At 45.0% G+C, this 13,332-nt stretch overlaps 1 protein-coding gene across 2 annotated transcripts in view; it reads left to right on the top strand.

Annotated features, from left to right (window-relative positions):
* The window catches only part of PPP1R42 (protein phosphatase 1 regulatory subunit 42), a 130,522-nt gene that overhangs the window by 90,768 nt on the left and 26,422 nt on the right, over positions 1–13,332 (top strand). For both annotated transcript variants that reach the window (XM_073583885.1, XM_073583886.1), the window contains 2 exons: positions 329–457; positions 4,029–4,194. In XM_073583885.1, the coding sequence (XP_073439986.1) occupies positions 329–457; positions 4,029–4,194 (295 nt within the window). The remainder of the gene's footprint in view (positions 1–328; positions 458–4,028; positions 4,195–13,332) is intronic.

The raw sequence follows: 13,332 nt of genomic DNA on the forward strand, positions 1-13,332 counted from the left end.
GTCCTGTTTATGGTGGAGTGCCTATTGGTTGTTGTCTGCAGCTGCCTGACCCCTAAGTGCAATCTGGTCAGTACATATTGCTCTTCACCAGGATTTATGAAGGACAGAAACCTACAACATTTCTAAGTGTTTTCTATGTAAGGCAAATAAAATAGGGTAGAGTAATCTCTAATTGGGCCTTTGGAAATGTTGACGCACATACATATTTGCGAATAGACGACTTTATCTATTTACAGCTCCTTACTCATGATCATGTCTACTGATGAATATGTGTGACTTAGCAGTCATACATATACTGTACATCATACACTGTACCTCTTCACAATAGAAATTCTGGATGGTAGAGAAATCAAAGAAATGGCCCGGCAGTTCTTACTGAACTGGAAAGCTTCAAAAGATGCCAAGAAGAAAAGCAGAGAAGAGGATGTGGCTGGTCGATTGGAGTTTCAGCATCTGTGTAAGTCATGCAAATCTGTACTTATATGTAAAGTTGTGGTATAGTTACGGCCCAAAACATCTTCGTGTCCCTGCTCTTTGGTGAGTACTATCATTTATATTATGTTCTTCAGTATTTGCTACTGGACAAGGTTGTTGAGAAGTACAAGTCAGGGTTGGGTAAAAAAAAACTCTCAGTCTCTGATGATCCCCCGGAGCACCATCAAATCCATTATCATTAAATGGAAAGAACATGGTACCACAACAAACCTGCCAGGAGAGGGCCGCTCACAAAAACTCTCAGCTCAGGCATTAATCAAAGAGGCAGCACAGGGACAAAAGGTAACCCTGAAAGAATTGCAGCGTTCCCAAGCAGAGACTGGAGTATCTGTCCATAAGACCACAAGCCGTACACTCCATAGACGTGGCCTTTATGGAAGAGTAATCATAAAACGCCTTTAGTTACACACAAAAAATGTAAGGCTCGTTTTGAGTTTGCCAAAAGACATGTTGGACACATGCATGGAGGAAGGTGCTGTGATCAGATGAGACCAAAATAAACTTTTTGGCCACCAAGGTAAAGGCTATTTCTATTGCCAAACCAACACAGCTTATCACCCCAAGAGCACCATCTCCACAGTGAAACATGGTGGTGGAAGCATCATGCTCTGGTATCAGGGACAGGGAAAATGGTCCGAGTCGAGTTCAAGATGGATAGTGTGAAAAACAGGGATAGTCTTGAGCAAAACCTGTTTCAGTCTGTCAGTGATCTGAGACTGGGATGGAGGTTCACCTTCCAACAAGACAATGACCCGAACATACTGCTAAAGCAACACTCGAGCAGTTTAAGGGGAAACGTGTACATGTTTTGGAGTTACCTAGTCAAAGGCCAGATCTTAATCCAATTCAGAATCTGAAGATTGCTGTTCACCAAAGACAACCATCTAACTTGAAGGAGGCAGAACAGTGTTGCCTTGAGGAATGAGCAAAAATCCCAGTGACAAGATGTGGATCGCTCATAGAGACTTATCCAATGCTGCAAAAGTGGACTCTACAAAGTGCTGACTTTAGGGGGGGTGAGTAGTTATGCATACTGATGTTTTCAGTTATTTTGGCCTATTGTTTGCGCCACACAAAAAAAGAAAATAAAATGTTGACAGTTGTAGGCATGTGCTTTACATGAATTGATGTAGACCCTCAAAAAAAAAAAAACCTGTGATATTCTGGGTTGTGAGGTGGCAAAATACAAAAATGCCAAGGGAGATCAATACTTTAGTAAGCCACTGTAGATTTCACACATCAGAACAACCAGTTTTAGGCACTCTACTTAAAGACTTCTTGGTGGCTTTTAGCAACTTTAACAGCAAAGATCTAACAACCAATAGAATATGAATAAGCAGCGGGCTAGTGAAATATCAACAAAAAAATTAAAACTAATATACTTTATTATAATCCTTAAAAAGGAATAATCCAACAAAAAGACAAACATATAGGACTACCACCGTATTCCACACTGATAGTCACGGATCGACTCCAAAAAGCGTTTTTTCATACAATATTACTCATGTGAGAACATATACAAAGTAATAGAGAGTATTAAACACTCCTGCCTTACTATATTGTTCTCACAGCTCATATAACCACTGGAGCCAATAATCCAATTCCTCCAATTTTAGGGGATAAATACTTCAATAGTCTTCTGGTGCCATTTTTTTGAAAATGATAATATATTGTTGATGCTGCTAAAGTGTCTATGGAAACCCAGATACAATGTTGAATATATACTGGGTCTGATGTTATGACTGAGTAAGCCTAACACCAGAAGACTATTGAAGTATTTATCCCCTAAAGTTGGAGGAATTGGATTATTGGCTCCAGTGGTTATATGAGCTGTGAGAACAATATAGTAAAGCAGGAGTGTTTAAGACTCTATTATTTTGTATATGTTCTCACATGAGTAATATTGTATGAAACAATGCTTTTTGGAGTCGATCCGTGACTATCAGTGTGGAATACGGTGGTAGTCCTATATGTGTGTTTGTCTTTTTGTTGATTGTACTTTTAATAGGATTATTCCTTTTTAAGGATTATAATAAAGTATATTGACTTTTAGCAATTCCATGCAAAAGTGCTTGGCCAGCCTGTTATTTCTAATCCAGAACATATAATATAGAGGCTCATTCTATCCATAGTCCAAATAATGTTTCCTGGCTTGGTATATATAGGTGCCAATACACCATCAGACCATCTGCTTCACAAATATGGGGAAAAAGAGCTGCACATATAAGAAGTAAAATGATGGGTGAGATCTTTATTGCATAACAAAAATAAATAAAAAGCAGTAGGTAAGGTTGACATGATCGCATGACGGACTGACACGTTTCTTGCATAACAATAACTCCCTCCTGGAATATACGGTAGCTGTTGCGCACTCTTGCCCAGGTTCTGAGCTCCATGAAAATTAGCTGTACATTATAATTCCAGGAGCAAGTCAAGTCCAATTTTCTTTATTTTCATGCTGTCTAACTAATTATACCAATTTAATTTCATGAGAATACTTTTAATTGAACCTATAAAAGACCGAAAAGCTGAGCATGTACAGCAGTAACTGCATTCTTAGTAGATTCCTTGGAATTTTAGGGGCTCCATTCACTACAATGGAGCACATAAGATATGAAAAGGTTGGCTGGCGCCGTAGCTACACGCGGTGGTCTCTGTAGACTTGTATGATCTCTGTGTAGCTCAGTAGAACCTACAGATGTCTGTGAGAAGATGAACATGCACAAATCATAGCAGAGTGCTGGTCACGAGAGTGAGGGTAAATGCATAAGGTGGTGACTCGACCAAGAGCAGGCAGGGCTTCTCAAATTTTCCTCAGAGGTTGAAGAAGTTGTCCACTACATACTATAATATCCCACCAATTTAACCCTTGTATAGAACTCTCCAAATGGCTCTTGGGAGAAAAAAAAGATTCCCTACCCCTGACATAGTCCCACAATAGAAAGTCGTTTCCTATCCATAGGGGATTAATGCAGAGGAGATGTGCATGCTCGACCTCTGCTCCATTCATTGCCTCTGGGGCTGCTGGAAAAAAACAGTGTACAACACATGGCAGTCTGATATACAATAAGATAAGAATAGGTCGTGCATGTGCCCCCACACTACATCCATTTATGGGAATACGCCTTTAGCTAAAATTACCTAATAAAATCCATTTTTAAAAATTAAGCCACTTTGTAATGTACTAAAATTAAAATTATTGCGCCATTTGTGGGATTAAGAAATACTATAATTCCCCTACCGTTTTAACCCTTGTATAGAAGTATTAAGTATTTTTCTAAATACCTCTTGTTGTCCTCTCCGCCGGTGAGTGGTGCGATATTGCTGACCGCTCAATCTGCATCATGTGACCCCGGCTGCAGCCTCCCCTGACTTCTGCTGATGTCACATCAAGTTCCATAATCCCTTGCTTCACCTGGGCGTTACCTAGTTGCGCGCACCCCTGCGTGACCGGGCTGTGACTGTGAAATGCTGGCAGTACTTTATATAAGGAAAACCTGGTAACAGAATTTTTTTTTTATTCTTTATAACAGATGGTGTGGAACATCCTCAGCACATTCTGCCCATCCACAATCAGAGATATGTAGAAAAAGATAAACCAAAATACTTCCTTATGGCTCCGATGCAAAGTGATCACAGACAAAGTCATCTACAGAAAACATCGGCAAAGAAAACCATTAATATTAGGGAAGACATACGGTGAGACAACTGTTAATTAGATTTTATACGCTTACATTTTATTGTATTTTCACTGTCACTAGAAGTGTACACAGATGTACAGATTGAGCAGATGCCAATTCAGTGTGCATAGCGGCAAAAAATGTTTGCTTTGTGCCATGGTGTGCTACACAATTTACGTAGTGTGGCTGCTCTGATGCAATAGGAATGAGAAGCTGCACTACACTGTGGAAAAAAACACTGATTGGACCTGGTGTTGTTTTTTCTAATTAAAAAGTGTCAGAAATCATCATTAAAGTGGCTTGGTGTCATGAGCTGTACAACTTAAAAGTTGTTTCAGCTTTTTTAGACACATAAATATGACTATGACACAAACTTCATATTTTTCAATAGACTTGTATGTCTCCGCGTGTTCAGATCATCGGTTGCACCCATAGCATGCTTTGATTTTTTTTTTCCATGCTGAATCAGCGTGAGAAAAGAAGTGCTAGTCGGCTCTGCCCCATAGTATAATATAACATTGGGCCGAGTGCTATAAGGCTGTGTGCACACGCTGCGGATTTTGCTGCGGTGTACAGTACCATGATTCCCTATGGGAATCAAAAACCGCAGTGCAGACGGTGCGGAATTTTCCGCAAGGATTATCTGCGGTTTTCAATCTGCAGAAAGAATTGACATGTCAGTTCTTTCTGCGGATTCCCCTGCGGTTTGCCATCTCCTCCATTGAGGAGATGAAAAACCGCAGGGCCGAACCACAGAGCAATCCGCAGGTAAAACCGCAGGTCTTTTGACCTGCGGTTTCACCTGCGGATGAATCCGCACCTAATCCGCAGCGTGTGCACACAGCCTTAAAACATCTGATAGCACTCGGCCATGTTATGCACTCACGTGAGCGAGCCCTTGGTCATGTTCACATATCATATCTGTATGAAATTTCAGTGTGCTGTCCCATTGCTTTTTCTTTTTTCTCAAACAGCACATGGACTCGTAGACTTTCATAGATCTATACACTCATCCATGAACATCACGGATCCAAATGTAAGGTCTTTGAAACAGCAGGCTTTCTGGATGCAGATTTCACCCTTTTCATACCAAGATAGACATACAGTATGCTGTAGAATTATGTACAATCCACTGTGGAGTTGACCAGAGGGGCTTGTCTCCAAGCGTCAGGATCAACTTACTTAAAAGCACAAAGTGGTTGGTGAGTGATCGTTGATCAGCCACTCACAAAGTGCAAGATAGGAGGTCCTTGATTTTCAAGTTTAACAATCTATTAGCAGGAATTCAGAAGATATATACACTGCTCACAAAAATAAAGGGAACACTAAAATACTACATCCTAGATAATAATAATAAATGAAATATTCCAGTTGCAAATCTTTATTCATTACATAATGGGATGTGTTGAGAACAATAAAACATAAAAATGATCACCGTAAATCAAACTTATTATCCCATGAAGATATCAATTTGGAATGATACTCAAAATCAAAGTGGAAAATCAAATTACAGACTGATCCAACTTCAGTGGAAATTCCTCAAGACAAGGAAATGATGCTTAGTAGAGTGTGTGGCCTCCACGTGCCTGTATGACCTCCCTACAATGCCTGGGCATGGTACTGATGAGATGGCAGATGTTCTCTTGAGGGATCTCCTCCCAGACCTGGACTAAAGCATCCGCCAACTGCTGGACAGTCTGTGGTGTAATGTGACATTGGTAGATGGAGCGAGACATGATGACCCAGATGTGCTCAATCGGATTCAGGTCTGCTGACACACTCCAGCCACATGAGGTCTGGCATTGTCCTGCATTAGGAGGAACCCAGGGCCAACCTCACCAGCATATGATCTCACAAGGGGTCTGAGGATCTAATCTCGGTACCTAATGGCAGTCAGGCTACCTCTGGCGAGCACATGGAGGGCTGTGCGGCCCTCCAAAGAAATGCCACCCTACACCATTACTGACCCACTGCCAAACCGGTCATGCTGAAGGATGTTGCAGGCAGCAAATCGCTCTCCACAGCGTCTCAAGACTCTGTCACGTCTGTCACATGTGCTCAGTGTGAACCTGCTTTCATCTGTGAAGAGCACAGGGCACCAGTGGCGAATTTGCCAATCCTGATGTTCTGTGGCAAATGCCAAGCGTCCTGCACGGTGTTGGGCTGTGAGCACAACCCCCATCTGTGGACGTCGGGCCCTCAAACCATCCTCATGGAGTCGGTTTCTAACCGTTTGTGCAGACACATGCACATTTTTGGCCTGCTGGAGGTCATTTTGCAGGGCTCTGGCAGTGCTCCTCCTGTTCCTCCTTGCACAAAGGTGGAGGTAGAGGTCCTGCTGCTGTACTGGCCTGTCTCCTGGTAGTGCCTCCTGTCTCTGGACGCTACGCTGACAGACACATCAAACCTTCTTGCCACAGCTCGCATCGATGTGCCATCCTGGATGAGCTGCACTACCTTAGCCACTTGTGTGGGTTGTAGAGTCTGGTCTCTTGCTACCACGAGTGTGAAAGCACAACCAGTATTCAAAAGTGACCAAAACATCAGCCAGAAAGCATTGGTACTGAGATGTGGTCTGTGGTCCCCACCTGTAGAACCACTCTTTTATTGAGTGTGCCTTGATAATTACCAATAATTTCCTTCTGTTGTCTATTCCATTTGCACAACAGCATGTGAAATTGATTGTCAATCAGTGTTGCTTCCTAAGTGAACAGTTTGATTTCACAGAAGTTTGATTTACTTGGAGTTATATTCTGTTGTTTAAGTGTTCCCTTTATTTTTTTGAGCAGTGTGTGTATATATATATATAATTCTTTTTAGACTGAAAAAAACATTGTGAGTGTCTATGAGGAATAAGACTATTTCTGGCCATTATATGACTTGTTTCTCACATTTCTTAAGTAGTTTTTTCCTTTTTGATTCTTCCCCTTCCCTACTCCAAACATTTTTATAGGCAGCAGCTGTAATATGATCCCTCTGTGAAGACAGGTTTGATCTTATTTTTTTTTTTTTTTTTTTTTTAATGAATGGTGCATTGCAGAAGACAGGTGTGGAGACTGGAGAAGTGACCAATAACTTGGGGGGAAGCATTTTCTCAAATAAGTTATATTAACTTTTTTCTTCCCTTGTATTCTTTTCATAAGTCAACACTACATGTGTAGCTATTATTTACTGGAGAAATATATTTCACATTTAGATACACAGTTGGCTTACAATAAGAAGTCTATATATTTCTAGACCGGTGACCAGTAGTCCACATCTTATCTATTAGGATTTTTCTTGCTGTTTTTTCAACTGTGTCTGAAAATGTAGAACTTCACGATGTCATGCTCCAGTGCTTAAACTCAATGCCTACATGGGATTTCTTCCAAAAGCTTTTCTTCTTGTAGAATATATGCAAATATTCTATTTTCTTTTACTGCTTTTGAGTGATAGGTGGAAGGGAATTTCAGCATAATTGGTTTTCTTTTTTCTGTAGCGAATACATCATCATATGACAAGAAGTTGGAGCTGCTCCTTTAGGTTTATGGCAGGACTCAATGCCGTGTATATTCAGTTCTTTCCTCTTTACATTATTAAAGCTGCTAGTTAAAGGTTACTTAGTGATGACATCAGTAACGCGCCTTTACAGTTCTACAATATATTTATTTAGTCTGTGACGATAAATGAAAGCAATATTGTGTAAACAGCACGGAACGCTAAAGAAAAAGCTAACCAAAAAGTTGTATGGTGCAGCCGAAAGCAGCTTTGCAGATTACCCATGTTGCACTGCAGATGTGTTGCTACAAAGCCCAATTTGGCAGATGGAATTAATGAGCCATATACTTTGTATTTTTCTCAGAGATTTGATGATAGATATGTAACTTGCACTTTATGATAGTCATTACATGGATATGATGTATCATGGTTCACATTTTACATATGTTTGTTACTCAGTATCATTTAATATTTATTACAGAAAATCAAATATATCTGCTATATCCTCCTTACACAAGGAAGTAGACTTTTTGGTGCGAGGTAGATACCAAGTATAATATCACTGGAGATGTGTCCTTCTGTCCGAAGCCTCGACGCCTGTGCAGTGTGGTGCCGGAGTCAGCGCATACTGCACTATGGCTCTCTTTTATTGAAGTGTGTCTTCAATACAACGGCGCCATAGTGCGGACGTCATCGATGCCAGCCTCTACTTCAACTACATGTGCGTCCACAGATGTAGATTCAGCTAAAGTATATTGCAGCGCAAGAACTTGCCGGGCCAGAGGCCAGCAGGTGACGTCGGCATTCACGTGACTTGGCGCTTGACAGTGATGTCATGTGCCCCCGTCGCTTGAATGATGAAGCCAGATACTGGCTTCAAAAGACGACGGCAACGCTCTGCAGGGGAGTGGGGCAAAGGTGATTTGGAGTGGTCATTGTTTTTTTTTTTTGTTTTTTTGTTTTTTTTTTTTGGGGGGGGGGGAGTTCTATGCCTCAGCACAGAATGGGGGGAGCATATACCAGGATGGGGGAGCATATGCCTGGATGAGGGAGCATATGCCTGGATGAGGAAGCATATGCCAGGATGGGGGAGCATATACCAGGATGGGGAGGCATATACCAGAATGGGGCACCATATACCAAGGATGGTGGCGCATATACTAGGATAGGGGAGCATATTCCTATATATATATATATATATATATATATATATACACAGTATCTGCTGTCTGGTACCCCTTCTCCTGTCTGTGGCTGCACTCTGCTGCCCCCATCTGTTCTCTGCTGCCCTCGCTTGCTCTCTGTATGAGTTATTTTTGTAAAGTAAACCTCAGTATTCAGGTTAAATTGCTGTGTTTGGCACTTTGCAATAAATAAGTGGGTTTTTACGTTGCAGTTTGGGCACTCAGTCTCTAAAAGGTTCGCAATTACTGTTCAATAAAATGGCGCCGAAGTCAACGCGTGCGTATACCACGATTTCCGGCGCCATTTTATCGAAGGCGCTGTATATGCGAGTTCGCAAACACAGTTTCTTCAAAAAATGGTGTAAAATTGAAAACGTACGAATAAAAATGCTCGCCACCTGGATGTAGAACAGGTTCAATAGTTAATACAATATAACAGCCGTGCCTGGCGCCAAGTTCCAGTGGCGGCTGTTAGCCATTTATATGCCACTGTAAGTCTCTGACCCTGCGATTTAAATTTAACGCGCACAATTCCTCGAGGGCACCAGCTCCCATTGGTCCGTTGTGAGACGATCACAGGTACAGATGAGTTACTAAGATAACCGGGGGGGTCTGCTGAAGACCCCCATCCATGTCATCTCGGGCCGTAGGCGGAGCTCCCTAGGCGATAAAGATTTTCAATATACAGTGGCATGTAAATGTTTGGGCACCCCTGGTCAAAATTACTTTTATTGTGAACAGTTAAGCAAGATGAAAATGAAATGATCTCTAAAAGGCTTAACGTTAAAAGGGACACATTTTCTTTGTATTTTAGGAAAGAAAAAACATATACCGTATTTTGCGGATTGTAAGATGCAGCGGAAAATATGAAAACCTTTTTTTCAGTAAAATGGTGGTGCGTCTTATAGTCCGCTTTTATGGTAGTTTACCGGGGGAGGGTGGGGTGCCGCTGTGATGGAGCGGGTTCCTACGAGGCAGGATTTCTGCTGCAGGATGCTGGCGGAGGCAGGAGTTTGGCAATACTGTGGGCCCAAGGCTGGGAGGAGGGGGAGTTTGGCGGTGCAAGGATGCAACGGGTCATGGGCTTTCACAAAATGTCACCAAATGCCCCCGCACTTCTGATGGTTTTCAATGTGGTGGATTTAGGGAAAATGACTGTCGGAAGTGGCGCATGCGCAGATTGAGGCCTCTGCACCGAGATCTCAGCTCCCGATATCTCAGTCTGCTCATGCGACACCTCCAATGGCCATTTTCCCGAAGTCCACCACATTGAAAACCATGAGAAGTGCGAGGGTTCTGGTAACATTTGGTTAAGGCCTGGGCCCGCTGCATCCTCGCACCGCCAAACACCCCCTTCTCCCAACCTGGGGTCCGCAGCATCGCCCTACTCTTGCCACCGCCAACTTCCTGCAGTAGCAAAAAAAGTGTCCTATAATCCGAAAGATATGGTATACTCATTGTTTACAAGTTAAAAATTACAAAAAGGAAAATGGGTTGATGGGTCATCGTTTTCGTGGTCGTCGTCTTCTTCGGGGTGGTCTACAGGGTCGTCGTCTTCAGGGTTGTCGTCAGGGAGATCCAGAGTGATAATAAACAAAAACCATTTCCAAAAGCTTGAACTTGGAATTGTAGCAGAAGGTACAAGAAGGCTGAGGAACTGCCGAGAACCAGCTGACGGTGCTGGAACCCGGATGGGTAGTCGAAGCTGCAAGAGCCAATGGAACTAGCGAGGACCAGCTGACGGTGCTGGAACCCGGAAGGGCAGCAGAAGGAACAAGAGCCAATGGCACTACCGAGGACCAGCTGACGGTGCTGGAACCCGGTTACTAAGCAGGAGGTACCTGTGCTAGAAAGCACTACCAAGACCAGCAGACATTGCTGGAACTCGGATACCGAGAAGGAGGCACCTAGGCCAAAGGCTCTGCCTGGAACCAGCTGACGGTGCTGGAACCCGGATGGGTAGCAGAAGCTGCAAGAGCAAATGGAACTAGCGAGGACCAGCTGACGGTGCTGGAACCCGGAGGGGCAGCAGAAGGAACAAGAGCCAATGGCACAACAGAGGACCAGCTGACGGTGCTGGAACCCGGTTACTAAGCAGGAGGTACCTGTGCTAGAAAGCACTACCAAGGACCAGCAGACATTGCTGGAACTCAGATACCGAGAAGGAGGCACCTCAGCCAAAGGCACTGCCGAGAACCAGCTGACGGTACTGGAACCCGGATGGGTAGCAGAAGGTACCCATGAAAAACAAAGTTGCAAGGCCGCGAGCCGACCGCAGTTACCGAAACCCACAGTCCTTACAGGGGGTGCTTGTCCTATTGGCACTACGGAACCAGCCTTTATTACCAGAACCCGCAGCCCACATAGGAAGCACCTAAACTGCAGGCACCATAGACTCGGCTAACCCGACCACAACACGACAGGACAACGTATTGGTGGCAAAGTGACGTTGACACTTCCCGGAGACAGCTGGCGTGCTGGAACCAGGCTGGGCAGGAGGGAGTACCCATGCCAAAGACACTGCCGAGAACCAGCTGATGTTGCTGGAACCCGGAGGGGCAGCAGAAGGAACAAGAGCCAATGGCACAACCGTGGACCAGCTGATGGTACTGGAACCCGGTTACTAAGCAGGAGTTACCTGTGCTAGAAAGCACTACCAAGGACCAGCAGACGTTGCTGGAACTCGGATACCGAGAAGGAGGCACCTCAGCCAAAGGCACTGCCGAGAACCAGCTGACGGTGCTGGAACCCGGATGGGTAGCAGAAGCTGCAAGAGCAAATGGAACTAGCGAGGACCAGCTGACGGTGCTGGAACCCGGAGGGGCAGCAAAAGGAACAAGAGGCAATGGCACTACCGAGGACCAGCTGACGGTGCTGGAACCCGGTTACTAAGCAGGAGGTACCTGTGCTAGAAAGCACTACCAAGGACAAGCAGACATTGCTGGAACTCAGATACCAAGAAGGAGGCACCTCAGCCAAAGGCACTACCGAGAACCAGCTGACGGTACTGGAACCCGGATGGGTAGCAGAAGGTACCCATGAAAAACAAAGTTGCAAGGCCGTGTGCTGGCTGCAGTTACCGAAACCCACAGTCCTTACAGGGGGTGCTTGTCCTATTGGCACTACAGAACCAGCCTTTATTACCAGAACCTGCAGCCCACATGGTTAGCACCTAAACTGCAGGCACCATAGACTCGGCTAACCCGACCGCAACACGACAGGACAGCGTATTGGTGACAAAGTGACGTTGACACGTCTCGGAAACAGCTGGCGTGCTGGAACCAGGCTGGGCAGGAGGGAGTACCCGTGCCAAAGACACTGCCGAGAACCAGCTGACGGTGATGGAACCTGGATGGGTAGCAGGAGCTGCAAGAGCAAATGGAACTAGCGAGGACCAGCTGACGGTGCTGGAACCCGGAGGGGCAGCAGAAGGTACAAGAGCCAATCGTACTACCAAGGACCAGCTGATGGTGCTGGAATCCGGTTACTAAGCAGGAGGTTCCTGTGCTAGAAAGCACTACCAAGGACCAGCAGACGTTGCTGGAACTCGGATACCGAGAAGGAGGCACCTAGGCCAAAGGCTCTGCCTGGAACCAGCTGACGGTGCTGGAACCCGGATGGGTAGCAGAAGGAACAAGAGCCAATGGCACTACCGAGGACCAGCTGACGGTGCTGGAACCCGGTTACTAAGCAGGAGGTACCAGTGCTAGATAGCACTACCAAGGACCAGCAGACGTTGCTGGAACTCGGATACCGAGAAGGAGGCACCTAGGCCAAAGGCTCTGCCTGGAACCAGCTGACAGTGCTGGAACCCGGAGGGGTAGCAGAAGGTACCCATGAAAAACAAAGTTGCAAAGTCGCGAGCTGGCCACAGTTGCCGAAACCCACAGTCCTACAGGGTGTGCTTGTCCTATTGGCACTACGGAACCAGCCTTTGTTGCCAGATCCCGAAGCCCACATAGGAAGCCCATAAACTGGAGGCACCATAGAGTCGGCTAACCCGACCACAACACGACAGGACAACGTTTTGGTGGCAAAGTGACGTTGACACTACCCGGAAACAGCAGGCGTGCTGGAACCAGGCTGGGCAGGAGGGAGTACCCGTGCCAAAGACACTTCTGAGCAGCAACTGGCGATGTTGGAGCCCAGGGTCAATCAGGGTGTAGGCTGAGGCCTAATTTCATCAAGTTTAATATCGGTTGTAGACTACTACTGATTTTAACCGTGCTCCAATTAGGCCTCTGGCTCCACTGTCTCTAGTATTTACCCTGGCCTCCAACACCGCCAGTTGCTGCTCAAAAGTGCGGTCTGCACAATCAACACTTGTTCCTGTGTTACTGGGGTTCAGACACGTCAGTTGATCCCCTGATGTGTGTCCGGCAATGTCTCCTGCTCTGTCCACATTCCCACTACTAGTTGGAAGCCACGGTAAATACTAGAGACAGAGGAGCCAGAGGCCTAATTGGAGCACGGTTAAAAATCAGTAGTAGTCTGAA

The sequence above is a fragment of the Dendrobates tinctorius genome, unplaced genomic scaffold, assembly GCF_039654945.1.
Source record: "Dendrobates tinctorius isolate UK_male_01 unplaced genomic scaffold, ASM3965494v1 ptg000082l, whole genome shotgun sequence".
In the NCBI taxonomy this organism is placed as follows: Eukaryota; Metazoa; Chordata; class Amphibia; order Anura; family Dendrobatidae; genus Dendrobates; species Dendrobates tinctorius.